A 25,868-nucleotide genomic window follows, 5' to 3' on the forward strand; every position below is an offset into this window, starting at 1 on the left:
GCTCTGAAACATGAAATACTCAACCTGAAATTTCTACTAATCCAAAGATAGAAAATTTTTCTATTTTGCTATCTTTCTTCACTCCCTTCACTCTAGGTTCTTAAGTCCTTTTTGAAAGTTAATTCGCTGGGAGAATTTCCAGATATTATTATGAGTTTTAAACCTATAAGGTCAAAGAGCCCCTTTCTACAGTGATGTCCTCTTCCGCACATTTTGACTAGAGCTCTCTCCATATTCAAATTCCTACACAAGCCCACTCCCTAGCCCAGACCCGTGAGCATTTCATGGTACTCTGCTGCCATCGTCTGGCAAACTGAAGTCAAGAACAGCTGACACCGCCCACTATTTCAGCATCTGGGTACCAGATTATTTGATAAGAGTTCTCCTGGACACAGGGGATAGGCATGGCAGGGGTGGTGACTAAGGATCAGTGCCAGGCAGGAAGAAGAAACGATCCTATTAAGAGAAGAATCAAAGATTCTGAGAATTGTGATCACTACAGGGAAGCTCAAACATTTGATTATAGGTTTATTTATTTATTTATTTATTCCCTAGATACTATTAAACGCATGTTACAGAGGTGGGTAAAATTTGGCATATCTACAAATATGATGGCAGAGCCTTTCTATTTATGCAAAAATCTTTTCCTCTTTTTACTAGAGCAACTTCCTGCTTTAAAAAATATATAATAAGGGCACCTGGGTAGCTCAGTTGGTTAAGTGTCCAACCCTTGATTTTGTCTCAGGGTCCTGAGATCAAGCTCCACACAGCATGGAGCCTGCTTAAGATTCTCTCTCTCCGTCTCCCTCTGCCCCTCCCACCCTGCTTGTGCACTTTCTCTTTCCTGCTCTCAAAAAATAAAATAAAATAAAATAAAATAAAATAAAATAAAATAAAATAAAAGTAAAATAAAATAAAAATAGTAAAATCACTTAAAAGCTGATTTTAACGGGGGTGATTATTAATTTTTATAAAACATTTTTTGTTTTGCAAAATGACTGAGAGACGTGCATGCATATGAGTGTGTATACTGAGCTTGGAAAAGTTTGACTTGTATACTGTGTTTACAGGAATACATCTACCGTGTGAAACCATGCTAAAGTTTCATATATTATAAAGATACATGTAGTGAGATGATACTTTTAATGTATTATTTTTTTCTTTCTTCACTCCTTTTTTTTAATGGGATATTTATGTTATTTATCCAGTCTCATCCCTTGCCTCGAGAAAGATTCATAGGTCATAGAACACAAAAAGAATCAATGTTTAGCTTCTGAATCCAAAATAGGGTCTTGAAGCCCATTTAATTCATAATCTTCAGATGCCCATTTAATTCACAATTTTCAGACTTAAGCATTCAATGGCAACCCTATGGACAATAGGGATTTCAGGTTACCCTCATCCCAGATCACACCTAAGGCAGAGTTTCTACAGTAAGAGAATCAAACCAAGAAGACCAGAGGCTACCGCCACTGCCCAGTGCCCTGCTCAAAAAGCAAATGTGTAACCCTGAGAGAAGTGGGTCACTGTCCTGGCCTCCAGCTCTGGAGCAGTGGCTCAGACATTCTGCCCAGAGGGAGAGGCAAGCCATGAGAACAGCAAGTCCTGAAGCTCTTCCCAAGGGAGTTGGTTTTACTTGGAACAGTGTGGAAAAGTTCAAGCCCAAAGGTGCTTTGAAAACAATGGTGATTTTGGTGGCAAACAATTAGGTTGAGGTTGGTAGCTCCACAAGAGCAATAAGGTAAACCATAGGCCAGAGTTTACTAGAGTGAGACAGGAAAAGAGACAGCTAATAAATGCTCTCTTTGGGTCAGAAAGGACCTCAAAGACAGGCCCCCAAAACTAGTCCGCAATGGGACCCATATTTAATTGAATAATACCTTAGAACAATATATGCCCGAGGTTATTGTCAAGAATAATAGAGTCAGCAGCAGCCAGTAGTGCACCCCAAGAGCTGGGTGTAATACCAACAGAGACAGAGAGATGAACAGAGAGATCAGGAAAGGAGACAATACAAAGAACCCTATTAAAACCACCATCATCCCCAGGTGACCACGTGTCCGCTCAAGGCTGTACTCTGATGAGCAATATCAGAGCCTTAATGCTGTCAGGGGAATAGATTTCAATGAAATAGTCAATCCCAATCACTAATTCATTAATCAAACAAGCAATGACAACAAGCCCTGGTATCCAGAGTTGCTACAATATATTATCTAAAGGTCTAGTTTTCAAAAAGAACAGGAAAATTATGAGATATGTAAAGAAACAGGAAAACATGAACCATACACAGGGGTAAAAAAAAAAAGCAGACAACAGAAATGGCCTGTGCAAGGGTCCAGATGTCACACTTAGCAGACAAACTCTTCAGAGCAGCTATTATAAATGTGTTCAAAGAATTTTAAACACCATGATTCAAGAAATAAAGAAAGGCATGATGACAATGTCTTTTCAAAGAGACAATAATAAACAGAAATTATAAAAAAGAACCCAATGGAAATTCTATACTTGAAAAGTACACTAACTGAAGAGGGGTTAATGGACTGAATAGTGTCCCTCAAATTCACATGTCTACTTGTAACCTCAGAATGTGACTGCCATGGGCTGAACTGTGTCCTTCCCAAATTCACATGTTGAAGCCTTAACTCCCAGTGTGACTGTATGTGGAGATGGAACCTTTACAGCAGTAATTAAGGCCAAATGAGGACCCTGATCTGATAGGACTAGTGTCCTTATAAGAAGAGGAAATGAGACCAGAGCTTCTCTCTGCCATATGAGGACACTGGGGCGAAGGTGGCCATCTATAAGCCAGGAACAGACCTCTCTCCAGGAACTGAGTTGGTTGATACCTTGATCTTGGACTTCCAGCCTCCAGAACTGTGAGAAAATAAATTCCCCTTGATTACGCCATCCCAGTCCGTGGTATTTTGTTTTGGCCACCCAAGCTGCATACTACAGTGACCTTAAATGGAAATGACATCTCTGTAGATTTAATTAGTTAGGAATCTCAAGATGAAATCATCCTGGATTTTGGATGAGTTCTAAATCCAAAACTGGTGTCCTTAAAAGAAGAAGAGAACACAGAGGAGAGACATAGGAAAGAGGGCCACATGAAGACAGAGGCAGGCTTCAGTGATGCCAGCACAGGCAAGGGCCACCAGCAGCCTCTAGAGTTGGAAGAGGCAAGGAAGGATTCTCCTGAGAGCCTTCAGAAGGAGTGTGGCCCTGCTGAAACCTTGACTTCAGACTTTGGCCTCAGACCTGGAACAGAATAATTTTCTGTTGTTTGAAGCTACCCAGTTTAGGGTAATTTGTTATGACAGGCCCAGGAAATTAATCAAGGGGCTTATGATAGGTGCAAAATACACTCTCCCCCAAAGATGTCCATGTCCTAATCCCTAGAACCTGTGATTATGTCATGTTATATATGGTGAGGGGGATTCAAGGTTGCAAATGAAAAGGCGCTAATCAGCTCACCTTGAAAGATTTTCCCGGATTAACCAGGTGGCTCAGTGTAATTATAGGAGTTCTTTCAATGTGGAACAGGGAAGCAGAAGATCCAGAGTCAGAGAAGGTAATGTGATGATGGAAGCAGAGTCTGAGCGATGAGATATGAGAAAGATCTGACCAGATCTGGCTTTAAAGACAGAAGGGGGCCATGAGCCAAGGAGTACAGTCAGCCTGTACAATCTGAGTAAGCAAGGCCCTGGATTCTTGCTTAGAACTTCCATAAGGACCCCTGCCGGGTAGACCCATTTTAGACTTCTGAATGACAAAATAATGTTAATTTATCACAAAGCCACTAAATATGTGGTAATTTGTTACAGTGGCAATTGGAAACTAATGCGGGGCCCAGCAATAGATTTGAACTGCCAGAAGAAAAAAATCAGCAAATATAGGACAGACTTATAGAGACTGCAATCCAAAAGAGCAAGAGCAAAAGAGAGAGAGACAGACAGAGAGACAGAGAGAGAGAAGAAGGAAGAAAAATAAACAATTCCAGAAATATGTGGATCCCCATTAAGTGTACTATATACATGTAAAGATAGGACCAATTAGAGGGAAGAGAGATGGAGGAGAAAAAAAATAAATAAATAATGAACTAAATCTTCTCAAATTTGATGAAAAATATTAATCCACATATATGGGCACACCTCAGAGGTATTGTGGGTTTGGTTCCAGACCACTTTAAGAAAGCAGGTATCACAGTAAAGCAAGTCAATGAATTTTTTGGTTTCCTAGTGCATATATAAGTTATGTCTATGCTATACTATAATCTAAGTGTACAATAGCATTATATTTTTAAAAAGTACTTAATTAAAAAAATACTTTATTGCTAAATAATGCTACCCATCATCTGAGCTTACAGTGAATCGCAATGTTTTTGCTGATGAAGGGGCTTGCCTTGATGCTGATGGCTGCTGACTGATCAGAGTGGTAGTTGCTGAAGGTTGGGGTGTCTGTAGCAATTTCTTAAAATAAAACAATGAACTTTCCTGCATCAACTGACTCTTCCTTTTACTTGAACACATAGAAGCCATTGTAGGGTTATTAATTTTTCTAATTTCAATATTGTGTCTCAGGGAATAAGGCCTAAGGAGAAGGAGTAGAGTAGCTGGTCAGTGGAGCAGTCAGAACACATACCATACTTATCAATTAAGTTATATGTGTTATATGGGCATGGTCCATGACACTCAAAACAATTACAATAGTAACATCAAAGATCACTGACCACAGATCATCATAACAAATATAATAATATTAATAATACTAAAGTTTGAAATATTGTGAGATTACCAAAATGTGACACAGAAACATGAAGTGAGCAAATGCTGTTGGAAAAATGGTGCCAACAGACTTGCTTGATGAAGGGTTGCCACAAAACTTCAATTTGTAAAAAATGCAATACCTGCAAAGTGCAATAAAGTGAAGCACAATAAAATGGGGTATGTCTGTATTATTTTCCTTTGAATGCTGTAAGAAATTACTACAAAATGTTGGCTTAAAACAACATTCCTTTATTCTCTTACAGTTCTGGAGTTCAGAAGTCTGAAGTAATTTCCTCTGGGCTAAAATCAGGTCATTAAATTCCTTTCAGGGATTCTAGGGGATAATCCATCTCCGTGCCTCTTCCAGCTACTAGAGGCTCCCTATATTCCTTGTCCTGTGGCCCTTTCTTCCATCTTCAAAGACAATGGCATAACATTTTCTCTCTCTGAATCAGCTTCTATCTGCTTTAACCACAAGCCCTTTTCTCTTCTTTACATAGTTGAATCTCTTCCTTCTGCCTCCCTTTCATAAAGACCTTTATGACTACATTTAGATTCCACATAGATAATCCAGGATAATCTGCCTATCTCAAGATCCTTAATTTAATCCCATCTGCAAAGTTCCTTTTGCCATATGAATAACATTCACAGGGTTCCAGGGGTTAGGGTATAGCTATCTTTGGTGGCCATTACTTAGTCTATTACATTACACATCCAAAGATATCAGTGAACTCCAAATAGGATAAACACAAAGATATCCAGACACAGACATATCATAAGAACAATGCTGAAAGTCAAAGACAAGAAGAAAATCTTGAAAGCAGCAAGAGACAGACACAACTTGATTTACAAGTGAAACCCAGTGAGATAGATTAACAGATGACTTCTCATCAGAAAGAATGAAGGCTAGAAGGTAATGGGATGATATACTCAAAGTGTTGAAATAAACTGTCAACCAAAAAATTCTATACCCAGTAAAACTATCTCTCAAAAATGAAACTGAGCCACACACACACAAAAAATGATAAAGACTTCAGAAAGTTTGCCCCTCCATAAAAACAAAGAATAAACTGACAAAAATGGTCAGAATGAATTTTTTCAGAATTCTGAAAACTAACCGGCACTGACCCAAGAACAATTAGTCCAGAAAAATGAATATATCTCAGTAAAAACAGCAATATTTGTGGTGTTTTAACTTATATTAGTACCATCTCCAACTCCCTAGCTAATTAGTATCCTTGAAAAATAATGCCCTATATCTTGGCGCCAGAGGGAGTAGAGCAGAACTGCATTTCTTTCAAAGCCTTATTTCCAAAGAGGAGTCATTATTTGACTTGTGTGGTAGTTCCCTGGATGATCCTACTTGAATGGCTTGTCTTTTTCAACTTTATTTGAACTTACCTAGTTCTAAAATCCTCTACCCGGTAAGCCGTAGCATGTTTTAGTATCACAGCTGCCTGAGGCAATGGATAAAAGATAGGGCAAACAATAGACTAAATAAAAGTTTAAAGGGAAAATTGAGGAATGAGTTGTCCATAGGCACTTTAAAAAACTCTGAAACAGGTCTGAAAATGTAAACAACAACACACATGCCCAGGACTCCAGGACTATGTATAGATGCGTGCATGCTGAGAAGGCCCTAAGCTCTCACCTCTAACTGACTTTTATATTCTGTGTAAGCAGAAAATGAAGGCTAAAGCAGAGTTGTCAACTTCCTAGCTGAATATTGAAGGCATGCCTCAACAAAAACAAAATCACTTGACAAATACTGGGAGATTTATTGCTTGCAGGTATTTAACAAGATTTCTGTCCAATTATTAGATGGCCACTAAACTAACACAATAGAGAATTCAATGGCTACAAATGACAAAGATGCAGATATTATATAGCTCATAAAAGTCACTAAAATAATGACAACTACAACAATCAGTAACAACAAAAAACACTGGGGAATAAGGTGGGTGAAATCTGATTTCCATAATTACCACATTTATATTTGCAATGTCTAATTTTCAACAAAAAGTTATGAGACATGGAAAGAAACAGGAAAGTATTATCCATACACAGGATGAAAAGCTATCTACAGATACTGTCCCTGAGGAAGCCCAGACATTGTTTTTACTAGTCAAAGACTTTAAATCTATTAAAAGTTATTTTAAGTATGTTCAGAGAACTAAGGCAAATTATAGCTAAAGAACTAAAGGAATATAAGAATGATGTCTCACAAAACAGAGAATACCAATAAAGAATTGCAGTTATTAGGGGCACCTGGGTGGCTCAGTCAGTTAAGCCTCTGCCTTTGGCTCAGGTCATGATCTTGGGGTCCTGGGATCGAGCCCCGCATCGGGCTCCCTGCTCAGCAGGGAGTCTGTTTCTCCCTTTCCCTCTGCTGCAGCACCCCCCCCCACCTTGTACTCTCTGTCTCTCTTGCTCTCTTTCAAATAAATAAATGAAATATTTAAAAAATTTAAAAATTTAAAAAAGAGAGTTATTAAAAAAATAGGAATCTTGGAGTTGAAAAGTGTAATAACTGAAACAAAAAATTAGTTCAATTTGAGATCAAGTTTGAGCATGCTGGAAAAAGAATCAGCCAACTCAAAGATAGGTGGAGATTACCCAGTCTGAGTGACAGAATCAAAAATAAAGAAAGAAAAGTGAACAGAATCTGAGAGAGCCTCTGGGATGCCATATAAATATACCAACATCCACTTAATGGGAGTCGCAGAAGAAGAGAGAAAGGGCAGAAGGAATATTTGAAGAAATAATGTTCAAAAACTTCTCAAATTGGATGAAAAACATTAATCTATTAAACACAACCAAGAAGCTTACAAATTCTAAATATGATAAATTCAAAAAGATCAACATCTAGACACTCTATAATCAAACTACTGAAACGGCACCTGGGTGGCTCAATTGGTTAAGGACAGAATCTTAAAAGCAGCAGGAAGTGACTCATCATGTACAAAGGATCCTCAATAGGATTGATTGCTGATTTCTTATGAGAAACAATGGAGGCCAGTAAGCAGTAGGATGACATATGCAAAGTCCTGAATGAAAAAAATGCCAAGAAACAATTCTACATCTGCTAAAACTATCCTTCAAAAATGAATGATAAATTAAAACATTTTAAGACTAAAAAAACCTAAGAGAGTTCATTGCTTTTAGACAAGCCCTACATCAGATACTAATGAGAATCCTTGAATTTGAGATAAAAGGACACTAATCAGTAACTCAAATCCACATGAAGAAATAAAGAGAACTGGTAAATGTATATTCCCATAAGTAAATATAAAAGAAAATATAGGGTTTTTTGTTTGTTTGTAACCTCTTTTTTTCTGATTTAAAAGATGAATGTATAAAGCAATAATTGCAAATCTATGCTGATGGCCACATATATATAAAGATATAATTTGTGATGATAACCTAAAGGGAAGAAATGGAACTATATAAGAACATAGTTTTTTTTTTTTTTAAAGATTTTATTTATTTATTTGACAGAGAGAGGCACAGCAAGAGAGGGAATACAGGCAGGGGGAGTAGGAGAGGGAGAAGCAGGCTTCCCGAGGAGCAGGGAGCCCGATGCGGGGCTCGATCCCAGGACTCTGGGATCATGACCTGAGCTGAAGGCAGACGCTTAACAACTGAGCTACCCAGGCGCCCGATAAGAACATAGTTTTTATATACTATAGAAACTAACTTGACATTAATCCAAACAAGATTATTATACATTGTGATGTTAACAGCATATCCCAGGCCAATTACTAAGAAAATAACTAAAAAATATATATGAAAATAAATGGCAAGGGATTTAAAATGGTACATTAGAGGGGCGCCTGGGTTGCTCAGTCGTTAGGCGTCTGCCTTCGGCTCAGGTCAGGATCCCAGTGTCCTGGGATCGAGCTCCGCATCAGGCTCCCTGCTCCATGGGAAGCCTGCTTCTCCTCCTCCCACTCCACCTGCTTGTGTTCCTTCTCTCACTATGTCTCTCTCTGTCAAATAAATAAAATCTTAAAAAAAAAGTAAAAAAAAAAAAAAAATAAAATGGTACACTAGAAAATATTTAACACAAAAGAAGGCAGTAATAAATGATTTCAGAAACAAAAAAGATGACATATAAAAAAACCCAACAAAAAAAGCAGTTGTAAATACTAACTTATCAGTAATTGCATTAAATGTGAATGAATTAAATTCTGCAATAAAGAAGCGGTGGGGGGGTGGGGTCTGGGTGGCTCAGTTGGTTAAGCCTTTGCCTTTGGCTCAGGTCATGATCCCAGGATCCTGGGATCAAGTCCCACTTCAGGCTCCCTGCTGGGCAGGGAGCTTGCTTCTCCCTCTCCCTCTGCTTGCCATTCCCTCTGCTTGTGCTCTCTCTCTATCACTATCTCTCTATATTAAATAAATAAAATCTTTAAAAAAAATAAAATAAAATAAAGAAGCAGGGATTGGCAGAATGGAGAAAAAAAAAAAACATGATCCAACTGTATGCTGCATGCAAGATACATAATTTAGATTCAAAGACACTGATAGATTGAAAGAAAAAGGATGAAAAAAGATATTTCATGCAAATGGTAAACAAAAGAGGGCTGGAGTGGTTATGCTAATTTCACACAAAATAAAATTTAAGACAAATATATTACTAAAGACAAAGACATTTTATAATGATAAAATGATTAATCTACCGCTAAGATATAACAGACTCATAGGCACATAACAGTAGAAATTCAAAATACATGATTCATAAAACTAACATATTTAAATGGGAAAACAGACAATTCAACAATAATAACTGGAACTTTAATACCTCACTTTCAATATCAGATAGAACAACTATCCATTGTTCTATCAGCAAGGATCAGCAAAGAAATATAAGACTTAAAAAAACCCTATAAACCAACTAGACCTAACAAACATCTCTATAACAACAATCTATAGTTGAGAATACATAGTCTTCTCAACTATACATTGAATATTTTCCAGGATAGATCATATAATAGTCCATAAAATAAGTATGAATAAATTTAAGGGAATTTAAATCATACAAAGTATGCTCTTCAACTACAACAAAATGAAATGAAAAATCAGTAACAAAGGAATTGGGGAAATTCATAAATATGTGGAAATAAAAACAACACATGCCTAAATAACCAATGGATCCTCCCCCTACAAATCACAAGTGAAATTATAAAATACTTTTAGATGAATGTGAAAATGAAAACAGAACTCATCAAAAATATGACATGCCCCTAAAGAGTACTTAGAGGAAATTTTACTGATATTAATGCCTTTATTTATTAAAAAAGAAAAAAAAAAAGATCTAAAATCACATGACCTAATCTAACCTTTCCTGTTAAGACATTGAGAAGAGAAAATTAACCCATATCAAGCTGAAAGAAGGAAATAATAAAAATTAGAGTATATATAATTTAAAGATTGAACAATAGTAGATAAAGATAAATTAAAATTGGTTCTTTGAAAAACCCAACAGTTAAAATTGACAAAGCATTTTTGGCAAGACTGGCTACAAAAATGAGGAAATACTCATATTACTAAAATCATAAATGAATGAGCAGATATTAGGCAAGAAAATGAAGTAAAAGGCCATAAAAAAGGTATTGGGGCTAATAAAACAAGTTCAGTAAGGTTGCAGAACACAAGATCAATACACAAATATCAACTGTATTTCTATATCCTAACAATGAATCATCTGCAAACAGAATCAAGAAAACAATTTCAGGTGCACCTGAGTGGCTCAGTTGGTTAAGTGTTCAACTTTTGGTTTCAGCTCAGATCATGATCTCAGGGTTGTGAGACTGAGCCTCATGTAGGGCTCTGCTCAGCGTGGAGTCTCCCTTTGTGCCACACCCCCCCCCCCCCCCCCACCAGCTCACGTTCTTGCTCTCTCTCTAAAATAAAGAAATAAATAAAATCTTTAAAAAATTGCATTTATAATAGCACTAAAAAGAAAAAATACTTAGGAATCAATTGAACACAAGTAGTATAAAACCTATTATCTGAAAATTATAAAACACCATTGAAGGAAATTACAGATATAAATAGATATAAAGACATCACATGTTCATGGGTCAGAAGACTTACTATTTTAATAGCAATATTTCCAAAACTGACCTATAGACTCAACACAGTGCCAGTCAAAATCCCAGGTGGCTTATTTGCAGAAATTGACATATTTATCCTAAAATTCGTAAGGAAATGCAGGGACCCAGAATAATCAAAACAATCTTGGAAAAGAATAATAAACTTGGAGGACTCATATTTCTAAATTTCAAAACTTAATACAAAACTATGGTAGTTAAGTCAGTGTGGTACCGACACAAAGCTAGACATACAGATCAAAGAAATAAAACTGAGACTCAGAAATAAACCCACACATTTGCAGTCCATTGTTTTTTGACAAGTTTACCAAAAACAGTTCAATGGGGAGGCTTTTTGAAAAAATGGTGCTGGGACAACTGAATATTCACATTGAAAAAAATGAAGTTGGAGCCTTTCCTCACAATAAACATAAAAATCAACTCAAAATGGATCACTGACCTCCATGTAAGAACTAAAAGCATAAAATTCTTAGAAAAAAATATTGGGGTAAATCTTTATGACCTCAGGTTAGCTATTCCACAAAAACACAAGCAACAAAAGATAAAATACATCACTAGACTTCATCAAAATTTAAATTTTTGTATGAAGAAAAGAAGAAGACAAACCACAAAATGGGAGAAAACATTGGCAGAACATACATCTGATAAGGGACATGTATTTAGAATATATAAAGACTGTATACAACTCAGTAATAGAAAGACAACAACCCAATTTAAAAATGGGTAAAGGATCTGAATAGACATTTCGGAAGACATACAAATGGCCAATAATATCCTCATAAAAAGATGCTCAACTTCATTAGCCATTAGGACAATTCAAGTTAAAACCACAATAAGATACCAATTTACACCCATTAGGATGACTATTATTTTTTTTAAAAAAAGAAAATTATTTTTTAAAAAAGGATGTGGAGAAATTGGAACTCTTGTGTATTGCTGATGTGAATGTGAAACGATGTAGCTGTTATGGAAAACAGTATGGCAGTTTCTCAAAGAATTAAACATAGAATTAATATCTGATTTAGCAACTCTACTTTGGGTATATACACAAAAAAATTACAAGCAGGAATGCAAACAGATATCTGAGCACCAATAGTGGAAACAATTCAAATGTCCATCAACAGATGAATGAATAAACAAAATGAAGTATATCCATACAATGTAATACTGCTCAGCCATAAAAAGAAATGAGGTATTGATACATGCTACAACATGGCTAAGTTAAGGGTGCCAGACACAAGAGACCTCATGCTGTCTGATTCCCATTTCATGAAATGGCCAAAACAGGCAAATCTATAGACACAGAAAGTAGACTAGTGGTTGCCAGGGGTGTGGACAGAAGAGAATGGGCAGTAACCACTACTGGGTATGGAGTTCCTTTCTGAGTTATGGAAAATGTTCTAAAATTGTAGTCCTGGTTGCACAAATCTGTTTGCACACTAAAACCCATTGAATTGTATGCTTTAAAAGTATTTATTTCATGGTATTTAAATTATATCTTAATAAAGCTATTGAAATATAAAAATATTAGAGCCAGGATCCCTCAGAAAGGACCCAGCCCACTCCCCCCCCCCACCAACACACACAACTTGTGTTTCAGGTTGGTGAGGGGTGGCTGGACAAGGAAAATATGATAGCTTTAGTGGTGTGCAAGGGGGAAAAATGAGAGATGTGTTTTCCATTTTCATATGGATTTTCATTGATGGAGGGTGCTTAGAAGAGTATTTGGTAACAATGTAAGATGACTATGGAGGAGGAGACAAGGCAGCTGGTGGGTTTAAGCAGAGAGAAGGCCTGAGAGGGCTCCCACCTTCTGACATGCATGTATATACACCAGGAGACTGAAAATTCCCAAACAGCTGAGGGGCCAAAAGACCATATGGAATGAAAAGACCAGGAGTACAGGAAAAGGGGCTTTGCTGACCTCAAAACCAAAGGCTATGTATGGCAGGGATGATGGATTTCAGTAACAAATGACAGAGGGTGACTCAAAGCCAGGAAGAACCAATACTGTTTACTGATGGAGAGGTCACAGAAACTGACACTTACCAAGGGAATGAGGTACCTCAGGAACCAGGAAGGACTTGTATGAAAGGGTATCTTGCTGTCAACTATAAGAACAACCATGGGGGTGCCTGGGTGGTTCAGTCAGTTAAGTGTCCAACTCTTGATTTAGACTCAGGTCATGATCTCAGGGTTGGTAGATCAAACCCCAAGTGGGGCTCCACACTGGGTGTGGAGTCTGCTTAAGATTCTCTCTCTCCCTCTCCCTCTGCCCCTCTCCCCACCCTCCCCTCATGCTTGCTCTCTAACTCTCAAAGAAAAAAAAAAAAAAAAACCACAAACAAAAACCCCATAACCATGATGTTGAGCAAATTTACTCCTACATTTAAATATAATATTGGGAAGAAGAAAAGAATAAGTACCTTAGAGATAAGAATAGTCCTGATAGGAAATTCAAATTTTGAATTAAGTTTAAATGCTGAAACACTAGGATTTTACCCATAGAATCTTAAAGTACTTGGAAGAGACTAAGTTTTAAACTATAGGGGAAGAAGTTATCATGAAGGCTTGAGACAATTTCTCTTTTGCTGCTCTAGGGTAAGGTTTTTGGTAAGCTATTGAGTTCAATTAGAGACAAGAGAAAAAATTACATTTCCTCATCACTGTGTCAGAATGAGTAAATTTTAAATTCCCTACAATCCATTCAGTAGACAGAGTACTTAAGGAATGGTACTGTTCCCAGCACTAGGAGAAATGATAATTATGTGACAAAATAGAAGTGTTAGCTAACACTAGAGTGGCAACCATATTGCAATATAAATAAATCAATATATAGCACACCTTAAATTTACACAATGTTGTCAAATAAACATAGCTCAATAAAATATTTTTTTTTTAAAAAAGTGGTCATGAGGTAGCTTTGTGGCCAACGAAGCAGTCAGATACAGGCTGACCTTTGAGACTGAAGATGGGAAGACCACTGTGATGGAGTGAAAAGCAATGGGCTGAAAGTCAGCAGGTCTGGTATTGAGTTGGGGGGTGCCTCCAATTGGCTCTTGACTTTGAACATCACTGAATCTCTTTCGGTACTCATTTGCTTGGCCTGTGAAGAAGTCTAACTAGATACCTAGCAAGATTTCTTCCAGCTCTAAAAGACTGATTCTCAGGTCTTGTATGCCCAGTTTGGGGAAATATCTGCCACTTCTTGGCCAAGTTCAAATGGGTATTATCTTTTAAGAGATAGAACTTCTCCTCTTTCTTTGGCCATGCTCCAAGAAGCTGGGCTGAGGGCAACCAGATATAAAGTGCAGTTACCTGGGAAGTGTCGATGGCTCTTGGCTTTGCAGCTACATTTTCCAATTAGCTCAGGAGCAAAGATATCACTGTGACAGGTGGCACAGTAAAAGAAGGCTCTGGACAATGAAAGCAAATCAAGAATGACTTATATGAAGCTTAACACTAAGGAAGCATGGCGCTGACTCAGTTTGTCTGCCATTAAGTTGCATTTGCTTTAGGACTTTCTCCCCATAAAGTAATAAAAAAATTACCTTATGACTTCCTTTGTAGATTCAGCAATAAAGAATCCTAGTGTGTTCTTACGCAGCCTAACTTGTGCAGGTGGATTTAGTAGCAGACCACTGGAAACAGAAAATAAAAATACAGTAATTTTCCCCTTTAATTTCTGTGGCAATATTTGTTGTTTCATTCTGTCATTACCAATGGATTCTCTAAATTGTAGAGTTAATAAGACTCCATCCCCTTTTACTGCCAAACACAGTAGAAAAACCGCATTTGATTATATATCTTTGATTGGTGCTAAATATCCAGAAGGGAGTAAGGTCACAACATGATTGCTGAGCTGCACACAGCTGAGCTAAGGGTGAGCTCCTCCCTGGACTGTGTTTTGAATCTGAAATGGTTAAACCAACTCAGATGCATGAAGCCTTGCTAATTAAGGCTACCCAATGCCATGGCCACATGGTTGCAAGTCTTATGGTCATAGTAGTGGTGTTTATCCTTAGGCTACTTGCCCTTTAAAATTAAATTATATCTAGTTAACCAGCCGGATTCAAAAGTTCCTTTTATTTGCCTATGCAATTTTTGAATTTGCATATTTCTTTTGACTTCATTTTTTTTTTCTATCTTGATTGCCAGATTTCTGAGATCAGGAACCACATGAATTGTTTCTATTCTATATGAACACTTTGATGTTCTCTTTCCACATGGTTTGTGTGTTTGAAAATGACATCTTACAAATTTCACCCATGATACTCCTTGATGCAGTACTATATTACGACTATTTGAATTCCTCACATTTATTCCTATGTTTGTCAGGCTATCCCATTTTTATTTCCTTTAATTCAGACCTCCAACACGATGAGGTCTTATAACCTTGAAACTACCATCACTTCATTTGCTCATGGTAAAACATGAGCAAACATGTTTTTAACATTTAACATTAAAAAAAAAAACATTTACTCCCTTAAAACACTCCTTTTATATTAACACTGGAAAGAAGTCAAGTCTTAATTTTCGCAAAGTTATTCTGTTGTTAGGGTACTCCAAAGTAACTTGTGAGTGTAAGAGCCTTACAAAAATAAAAAGGGTTGTACCACAAAATCTCTTCCACACTACGTCAAGAGTAGAAAGATGCTGAGTAGCTGGGTTGAGGCTGTACTGAGGTAGTTTATTTTATTTTTTTTTAATTTTTTTTATTTATTAGACAGAGAGAGAGACAGCGAGAGAGGGAACACAAGAAGGGGGAGTGGGAGAGGGAGAAGCAGGCTTCCCGCGGAGCAGGGAGCCTGATGCGGGGACCCTGGGATCATGACCTGAGCCGAAGGCAGACGCTTAACGACTGAGCCACCCAGGCGCCCCTGTATTGAGGTAGTTTATTATCTGAGACATTGGATGGCATTTTCCAAATGTTTACTGACTGATATTAATGAGCAGAATAAATGCTTTTAACTTTGAAAGGAAAAGAACACGGATTCGTGCCCCCACCCCAGTATCATTGGCTGATGTTCACTAGCTTGCAAGCATAAACTTAGTTGTATCTTCATATCTCTTATTTTTAAGGGAGTGTCCTCTGAACTCATATTAAATATTTAGTTATGAAGATACAGTCACAATAATAGCTGTGGTTGCATTTGAAAGAAGAGGTGAACTCCCTTTGAAGATTTTTCCAAACTGGCTTGATATCCTCTTCATGGATCATGGCCAGTTGCTCTCTAGATAATGTTCGCTACTGGAACAAACTTAGAACATTACCTGACTGGGGTCAGATCCAGCTTTATCTCTTAGCAGATGATAAATTATTCCCTAAGACAAATCCTTATGATTGTCAAAGGCTTTTCCAAGTTTTTTAAAATATTTATTTACTTATTTATTTGAGAGAGAGGAGAGAGAGAGCGTGAGCACATAAGCAGGGGGAGCGGCAGAGGGAGAGAGAGAATCTTAAGCAAGCTTCACCTAGCTTGGATCCTGATGTGGGGGCTCCATTTCACATCCCTGAGATCATGACCTGAGCTGAAATCAAGAGTTGGGTGCTTAACTAAGCCACCCAGGCGGCCTGGGCTTTTCCAAGTTTTAAAGTCTGTTCAAGTGTATCAGTTAGAAGAGAAAATAAAAGGTAAGAAAAGATGGGTTTCCCCTCCAGTTTTTCTGTATACTAGTTTAAACCCCAGCCACTGAGATGCCCTATTTTCCTTCCACTTATGGCTGTGGCATAGTGATCAGAATCACCACCCCCAGAGTCATGCTGAGTTCAGATGCTGGCTCTGCCACTTGGGACTGATGTGAACTTGGGAAAATTATTTAACTTTTCTGGGCATCATCTTCCTGCCCTGTAAAATGGGACTAAAAATTGTACCCATTGTAGAGATTCAAGAGTTTATGTAAGTGAAGTGCTGTAGCACTTTGGTCATGAACTAGCAATCGTGTAAAAGACTGTTATTATCCAAATCAGGATTTAATCTCTTTAATTCACCTGACTCTTCGGTGAGAAACCAAAGTTAAATGTAATTTGTATCAGGTTCCTCTTTCATTAGGGGTACATATGTGCTAGGTACTAAACAGCACCAGGATATCTTGAATATATGTGGAAATTAGTTGCCTAATAAATGTTTGTGTTTCTAGTCTGCGAAGTCCCATAGTCATCCTAATGAAGTTTAAAGAAATCTAGGATGCTAAAATTAGAAAGGACCTCAAGAGCATTTGGTGCAGTGGTTTACAAATACCAGTGAAAAAACTGACTATATCATGGGGACTTTAAAAATTCTCTTGTCCCACCCTTCCAGATTTTGATTTTGTAAAATTCAGAGTGGGATTTTGGAATCTATATGCCTTTAAAGCTTTGCAAATAATTCCATTCCACAGTCCATGTTGCTGAAGGCCAAGTTCTGGGCCAGTCTAAAACCAAACTGCCTGGCTTATGGTTCTAAGACTCCATCCTTTTTATGGTGACCTATTTCTGGCAGAGAGACCATTTGTGCACAGATTTAGATTCTGAGATTTTCTTGAGCATGGCAGGATTGTTAAATAGAATTTAGCCAGCCAGACAATACTATTTGTTATTCTCTCCTTAGTGACTTCCTTTGTACAGTACCCCACTGACTTCTTTTGCCCAGATATATTTTGTAACATGTCTACTTCGATTTTTCTTCTTTCCAAAATTTCATATAAAATTGTTCCTTTGTAGTCCATCTGATATCATTCAAACTTGTTGAATTTTGACTATTTCCCTATAATTCTAAGGCTCCTGATAAGGTCAGTTTTAGAGCTAGAAAGGGTCTCAGGTATTAACATGACTTCCTCATTTCCCAGAGAATAGATGTTTCTCCAACACCACGGAGCTAGTGAGTCATAATCAGGATCAGAATTTAGTCTGTTGATTCCAATTTAAATCAACTTAGTTTTCCACTAAAAATCATACATAAGCCAATATAATAGTCTTTCTTGTTCCCCATCCCATTTAACCCCTCAGTTTTTCTTATTTTTCAGCATTTTTTCTCTCTATATATATATCATTGTAGCTAATTCACTGTTTTTCCTGGATTTTCTTTTTTATTACATGATAAATTATCTTACTTCTTGTATTATCCATTATGGGTTCTCAAGAAATTCCAATGTTCTAATAATGTTGCTTCTTTCTTTTATCTACCCTACCAATAGCAGACTTTGTCCAGTAGGCGAAATTCCCATTTTGCCATATTTTGTAGCTTAGTTTCTAAAGCTACAGCTGGTGGGAGCATTTTTTGTCCTAATTCTTTTCATAGTACTATTTCATGGTCAAGACTTACAAGATCTAGTAATAAATTAAAAGGAACAGATCTGAGAAGGTGACCATTTCTTCCCTCCCCTGCTTATGAAAGAGAATTTGGGGAGGGCCGTGGGAACAAAGGCAAAGCACCTGTCTACCCACTAGGGTAACCATTCTAACACCAATCATTAGATTCTAACCCCAATCATTAGAGATAGTACTAAGTGCACCACAGCAGACTGGGTGCCCAACAGGCTGGCTCTCAACAAAAGGCAAAAGTTTAGTTATGGCTGCATTTTTGGAAAAGTCTTAATCATAAAGATTCTCCTTTAAAAAACTGAAGAGATTCAAAGTCTCATTGGTACCAGTAACCATGAAACATGGATTTGTGTTCGATGGCTATCAGCATGAGTCCCATCTTCACAAAACAGAGCCTAGGAAAGAAGACAAGTAATTGTGAGGAAAGAGGATAGCAGGGTGCTAATTTATAAGAATATGACCAATACTGTGTGCTCTGTGCCTGGGAAAACATTAGTACCTCAGCAGAGGAAGAGCCTCCCAAATGTAAGTGAAACCATTCTAAAGTATGTCTGTGACAGATATGAAATTGTCCCACATAGACTACAATCTTCTAAATTGCAGAGATACAGACTTGTTTATTCTTACACCTTCAGTGTTTATCATGGAGCCTGGCCCACAGTGGCCCCCCCAATGAACATTGTTGAAAGAATATCATTGCATGAAGAAAGAGGAAAGTATTTGTCTTAACTTACCGGGAAACTTCAGGAAAACTCATTCCAGCAAAGTCATCAGAGAGACGTTGAGTCAGGATTTTGTTCTTCAGGCCATTAAAGAAATATTTTTGCCAGGGCTGTTTAGGAGAAACCTGGAATACATAATCATGCCACATGTAGCACACTGATATGGAATATGGGATGTTATAATTCAAGTTGTATATCCTGCTAAGCAGCAAACCAGCACCCATTGTGCTTAGGTCATAGAACGGAGATTTGTCCTAGTGGTTAACTGAAAAAAGGTCAAAGGAAGAGCTAAAACTCTACCATATACCTCAACTATTTACACTAGAGAGTTCAGAATGAAGTGAAAGTATCATGACTTGGTTTCTTCCCAGATGGCATTCAAGACTCCTTGCTGGAAACTGGAATTCTTCTAATAATTTCAGCAAGGTAGACTGGTTTTTGAGTCAGTAACAGTAAGAGAAGGATAATATGGAATCTAAGTTGTCCCTCCATAGATATGGCTGTTCAAGATTTTTTTAAACATATTAAGTTTTCTATTGACTAGCCATACACCACAAAGAAAAAACATTCAAGGCATCTGCCCAGTATCGGAACTCTTCATAGCTTCAAATGAACTTAAAGAGCCATCCTGATAAATGGAAATGAGAATATAAAAATCAGGGACAGCAGTAGGTTTCTAGAGAAAAGGGAGATGAGAGGGAGAAGGGTATCTCTCAAAAAGGCTAAATACAGCCTGTAGGGGATGTGGCCTGTTGGGTAACTCGTCTCTGATATTTGTGTAAGAACTCAGAATTTTGTTATGCTCTCCATTCATCCTCATCATTCTCCCCCCATCTGCTGCCATGAGACCCCCACCACACTGCTCTGATGAGGAAGGGCAGGCTCCTCTTAAAGCCCAGAATCCCAGGTGAATGTCTGGAATTTCTATAAGCTCTGAAACACTTTGGCTGTGGAGGGTTAAGGCCGGTTCAGAAATACTCCTCAGATGGCCAGCCTGTGGTTTAGAAAACACAACACACACACACACACACACACACACACACACACACACACACAAATATCCTGCCTTACAAAAAAGGACTACTTGTATCAAGCAATCCAGGCACTCGCCCTGCAATCCCCTTTCCAAGATTCAGCTGAATCTCCTATCTTCTCCCACCCACTTTCTTAAATTTCTCTATTGAGAAGCACTCACTTCACTGGGAGTCCCTATTCAAGTCCCCATAACTAAAAAAATGGGCTTACTGCTTCTAATGTAAATGTTTCAGTTTTTGAAAGAGGGCAAAAAAATGATAGAAATGGAGATGCCTTACTGTGTTCATTTTTTAAAGATCAGAAAGGGAAACAGGCCGATAAGATGGATTTTGGATTTAGATAGTAGAATCAGGGAGCTCAAGTATGTCAGTTGGTGTAGATCTAATCTAAGTTTAAGCCTAACGCAACTGGAAATGCTTTTTGGACTATAATTTCTCACCATATAATTAATATAGTTGAAACACATATCATTGATCCAAGGTCTTGAATCTGAGTACTTGGAAGTTTTACAGATATTAACGTAATACTTAGAAAAATCAGGTTAGGAGATGAATAACTCTCATTTTACTGATGCAGAAACTGACAGAGAAAGTAAGTGTCTAATTCAAGAAAATGCAATCATAAGACACTGGAGTCCTAGCTGTTAATCCTAAGTTAATTGTTTATTACAGAATCTAAAACACCAGAGCTATGAGTATAGCATTAAAAAAATCTTACCCTGTCCTTGCCTAGTTTAGGATTTCTGAAAGTGGGTTTTAGACTTCACTTCCAAAAAAAAAAAAAAATTATTGTAACCACAAATCTCTCACAATTCCTATATCCCAAAAGTCTTCTTTTTTTAATTTTAAGATTATTTATTTATTTATTTGACAGAGAGAGAGAGAGAGAACAAGCGAGGGAGTGGCAAGCAGAGGGAGAGGGAGAAGCAGGCTCCTGCTGAGCAAGGAGCCCGATGAGGGACGCGATCCCAGGACCCTGGGATCATGACCTAGGCTGAAGGCAGCTGCTCAACTGACTGAGCCACCCAAGCACCCCCCAAAAGCCTTCTTATGATGAATATTGACAGATGACCATCTTCAGTGAGGTGGTTACAACTTTAGATTACACAGAAAGAACAACAACATAATATAGGGTTAGTTTTAAATTTCTTCCTCTATTTCCATGAAAGACATGAAGTCTTCATAGAGAGCTCTCATTCCATTTACTTTCTCCAGCCAAGGAGATTAAAATCAGAGTCATCACGATGGATGTTATCTTGTTACTATGTAGACTGTATATACTATGATACGACTATCATTCACTCTTGTTAATGTTTTCTAGTCTTTAAAGTGTCCATAGACCAGCAGCCTGGACACCCCGGGAGATTTTTTCAGAAATGAAGCCCCACTCAGACTTCTGGAATCAGAATCTGCATTTTAACCAGACTCCCAGGGGATTTGTATGCACAATTAACGTTTTGGAAGCACCCTCTCAAACATCCCTGTCCTTGAGATTTGGTGAAAAGTGATGGATTCAAACCCCCAGAGTGGTGACAGTTTACAAATTCCATTGTCTTGGCTGGAGACTCCATGAGAGCCCAAGCAAGTCACTGTACACGTATACATGTATAACAATCTGGCAGAACAGTTATCTTGCACTTTCTAAGTACACAGCACAGGCAGAGACAATTTCCTCACAAGCACTTTTCGAGGCCATACACAGTGAGCAGGAAGAGAAGGTTAAGGTAGGTTCATTATAGCAGCATCAAGGCTCATTTCCTACTGCCTGATGGTCATCTCTATTTATCTGTGTATGATATTTCCTCACATTCACAGAAGGAATTACAGAAGAATTCTGTCTTTTCCAGCTAGCATTTTGCTGACCAGAGCATCTTTCATATTTTTTTTTTGCTGTTTGTTTGTTTTGGTTTTGTTTTGTTTTAGATAGTACCAGGGACAAAACCAAAAAAGATGTAAACATTTTTTAAATTTATTAATGAAGGAAATAAACTGTAAAGGAAGGCCAAGAGGGAAATTGAATATAAGAGAAGGCATATGTAGACTCCTAATAAATGGAGAGGAAAGGTCACTCTCTGGAGAGCCTCTGGACAATGCAATATTGGGTCCAGCTAAGGGTTGGAGCCTTTCCTGGAACATTTCATGTGGGTGGCATTTCAAAGGCTGTACTTTGTGCTATAGCAGTCGTCCCAAGAGTCCCCTTGAACCACTTATTTTGTCTCAAAGGTATCAAAGGACCTGATGTGGGAGATTGTGAGTAGATACCTAAAACTGACAGGCATCAAGCATAGTGGTAAGACATTAGGTCAGACAATTTTACCTCTGCTACTCATTAACTTCACTATACGATCAAGTTAGTTAGCTTCACTGACCCATTACTGGGATTCTACCTTGAAATATTATCAAAGGGAAACGTAATGTACTTAAAATGAGTGACATAGTAGGTACTCAATATGTGGTGACTATTGTTATTACTGTATAGAATGTCCCCAAAATAACCTGAAAAATGAGATTTTAATTGTTACTTGTTCAATGAATATATTTATTATTTATCAATTATTATGTATTTAATTTATATTTAAATATATGATTTTACCACTAATAATATAACCTTTATTTTTATTTATATTTCTGCTTTTAATAACTCAAAGTATTTCTACCTTTATAAACATAACATTGTAGACTACAGGTAGGAAGCAAAGCTATGATTTCTATTTTGCAGATAAATATTCTTACACAAGAATAAGATCAATAACTTCTTCAAGGCCAGCGTGGTACCTGGGACTTCCGTCTAGACCTGTCAATCCTCTCATAGTTCAAGTGGAAGTCAAATCTCATTTCTTGGGGCCTTCTTGCCTTCCTCAATTTTTTTTCTATTTCTGATCCTAACATGTAAGGATATGGGGAAAAAGCCAAGATTCAACAACAATTTACAAGGTCACCTTTTTGTTTTGTTCAACAAATAGAGACGTTAGAAAGGTGCACAAGCCTGGCACCAGACAGCCTTGGGCGATGAAGCCAAGTTTTAACTCGGCAAAGCAGATGATGTTGTCTCCGGTATTCCAGTTCCAGCTGGGGATCTTTGGCAGAAAAACCTGTTTCATGGTAGAAAGTAGGTCAGACATTAAGAAGAAATACAATTCAAAGTTTTTTTTTCTGAATGGACGTCTTTCTTGCATTTATTTGAAAGCATTTACTTGAAAGCATTTATTGTGCCCACGCCAGTGGAAGTGATAAGAACAAATTCAGCTTTTAAAAAAATTGTCAGTAGTCTACTGCTCCCATTTTTTAAAACAAAAATAGTAAAAGTTGCAAAATTGGGTCAGACGCTTAACGACTGAGCCACCCAGGTGCCCCCTTTTTTTTTTAATTGTTAAAGTACCATATATGAGGGAAATCATATGGTATTTGTCTTTCTCTGACTTACTACACTTAGCATAATTCCCTCAAGGCCCACCCATACTGTAGCAAATGCAGAATTTCCTTTTTTATGGCTGAACAAAATTCCATTATATTTATAGCATATATTTTATTACATGTATATTTATTATATTATATATTTTATTTTTTTATATATATATCCCCTTTTCTTTAAATATAAATGGAGAATTTAGTCTATCTATATTTAAAGTAATTATTGATAGGTATATATCTATTGTCATTTGTTAATTTTTTTCTGGCTGTTTTGTAAATCCTCTGTTCTTTTCTTCTTCTCTTGCTCTCTTCCTTTGTGATTTGATGAGTTTCTGTAGATCTTAGAGTCCTTTCTCTTCACTTGTTGTGTATCTACTATAGGTTTTTCCTTTATGGTTACTATGAGGTTTATATAACTCATTTTTATAACAATCTATACTTAAATTTGATGACATTCTAAAAGTACATTTTTATCCCCCCTCCCACATTTTATTTTATTTTATTATTTATTTATTTATTTTTTAAAAAGATTTTATTTATTTATTTGAGACAGAGAGAGAGCACATGAGAGGGGGGAGGGTCAGAGGGAGAAGCAGGCTCCCTGCCGAGCAGGGAGCCTAATGTGGGACTCGATCCAGGGACTTCAGGATCATGACCTGAGCCGAAGGCAGTCGCTTAACCAACTGAGCCACCCAGGCGCCCTCCCACATTTTATTTTTGATATCACAATCTATAGCTTCTGGCTTTGTGTAGCCCTCACTAAGAATCACAGTTATAGTTACTTTTACCACTTTTTTCTTTTAACCTTCATACTAGCTTCATGAGTGATTAATCCACCTTTACAATATTAGATTATTCTGAATTTTATGATGCATTTGCCTTTGCCATTGAGATGTATACTTTTGTATCTTTTCCTGTTAGTAATTGATGCCCTTTCCTTTCAGTTTTAAGAAGTTTCTCTAGGGCGCCTGGATGGCTCAGTCGTTAAGTGTCTGCCTTCGGCTCAGGTCATGATCCCAGGATCCTGGGATCGAGTCCCACATCGGGCTCCCTGCTCGGTGGGAAGCCTGCTTCTCCCTCCCCCACTGCCCCTGCTTATGTTCCCTCTCTCGCTGTGTCTCTCTCTGTCAAATAAATAAATAAAATCTTTAAAAAAAAAAAAAAGAAGTTTCTCTAACATTTCTTGTAAAGTAGTCCTAGTCATGATGAACTCCTCTAGATTTTGCTTGTATGGAAAACTCTCTTAATTCTGCATGACAACACTGCCAGATAAGACTACTCAGGGTTGGCAGTCTTTTTTTTATTTCTTTCAGTACTTTGAATAGATTGGGTCATTTCCTTCTGGTCTGTGAAGTTTTTGCTAAAAAATCTGGTAAGTAGTCTTATGGTGGTTCCCTTTTTTTTTTTTTTTTAAGATTTTATTTATTTGACAGAGAGAGAGAGCACAAGCTGGGGAAGCAGCAGGCAGAGGGAGAGGGAGAAGCAGGCTCCCTGCTGAGCAGAGAGCCTAAGGACTCTCACCCCAGGACCCCAGGATTAGGACCTGAGCCAAGGCAGATGCTTAACCAACTGAGCCACCCAGGTACCCCATGGTGGTTCCCTTATACATTACAAGTTGTTTTTCTCTTGCTGACTTTAAGATTCTCTCATTGTCTTTAGCTTTTGATGCTTTGATTATGAGTCTTAGTGTGGGTCTCTTTACTTCATCTTATTTGGAATTCTCTCTGTTTCCTGGATGTGGATATCTGTTTTCTTCCCCAGGTTAGGGAAGTATTCAGTCACTATTTCTTCACATATGTTTTCTGCCCCTTTCTTTTGTTTTCTCCTTCTGGGACCCCTATAATACAATTGACATTGTCCCTTAAGCTATCTCTACTCATTTCATTCTTTTTTCTTTTTACTACTCTGGTTAGGTGCGTCCCACTACCCTGTCTTCAAGTTTGCTGATTCTTCTGCATCATCTAGTCTGCTGTTGAACCCCTCTATTGTATTTTTTGATTCAGTTATTAAATTCCTCAGCTCTGTGACTTCTTTTTGGTACTTTCTTATATATTCCATCTCTTTGTTGACGTTTTCACTTTCTTCATCCATTCTTCGCCCTAGCTCAGTGAGCATCTTTATGACTGTTTTGAACTCTCTATTACGTAAGTCATTCATCTCTGTCTCATTAAGGTCTTTTTCTGAGGCCTTATCTTATTCTTTCATTTAGAATATATTCCTCTCTTTCTTCATTTCCCCTGAAATTCTACATTAGATAAAACAGCCACCTCACCCAGTTTAGAAGAAATGGCCTTGTGTAGGAGTTGAACCTTATTGTTCAACCCTGACATAGCTTCTGGTTGTCTCTCAAACCTTTGTGATTGTCTAATCAGACTAATTCATTTTTAGGGGCTCCCAGTAGTTGAGGGTATGCCCAGAGCTGTCAATGTCCCAAAGGAAAGGATCTCAGCACCTAGATTCAGGTGGACTGGAAGTTAGACTCTCAGGCAGCAGCTGTTAAAGTATAAAACTATACTTCT

The 25,868-nt window shown here is 37.6% G+C and overlaps 1 protein-coding gene across 1 annotated transcript in view; it reads right to left on the minus strand.

The window, feature by feature from the left end:
• The window catches only part of KCNU1 (potassium calcium-activated channel subfamily U member 1), a 169,655-nt gene that overhangs the window by 89,767 nt on the left and 54,020 nt on the right, over positions 1-25,868 (minus strand). Inside the window, 7 exon segments of the mRNA XM_032413221.1 lie at positions 5,007-5,031; positions 9,554-9,558; positions 14,198-14,295; positions 14,431-14,520; positions 18,509-18,577; positions 18,917-19,029; positions 22,878-23,030. Coding sequence (XP_032269112.1) covers positions 5,007-5,031; positions 9,554-9,558; positions 14,198-14,295; positions 14,431-14,520; positions 18,509-18,577; positions 18,917-19,029; positions 22,878-23,030 — 553 coding nt within the window.

The sequence above is a fragment of the Phoca vitulina genome, unplaced genomic scaffold, assembly GCF_004348235.1.
Source record: "Phoca vitulina isolate PV1807 unplaced genomic scaffold, GSC_HSeal_1.0 scaffold15, whole genome shotgun sequence".
Lineage (NCBI taxonomy): Eukaryota > Metazoa > Chordata > Mammalia > Carnivora > Phocidae > Phoca > Phoca vitulina.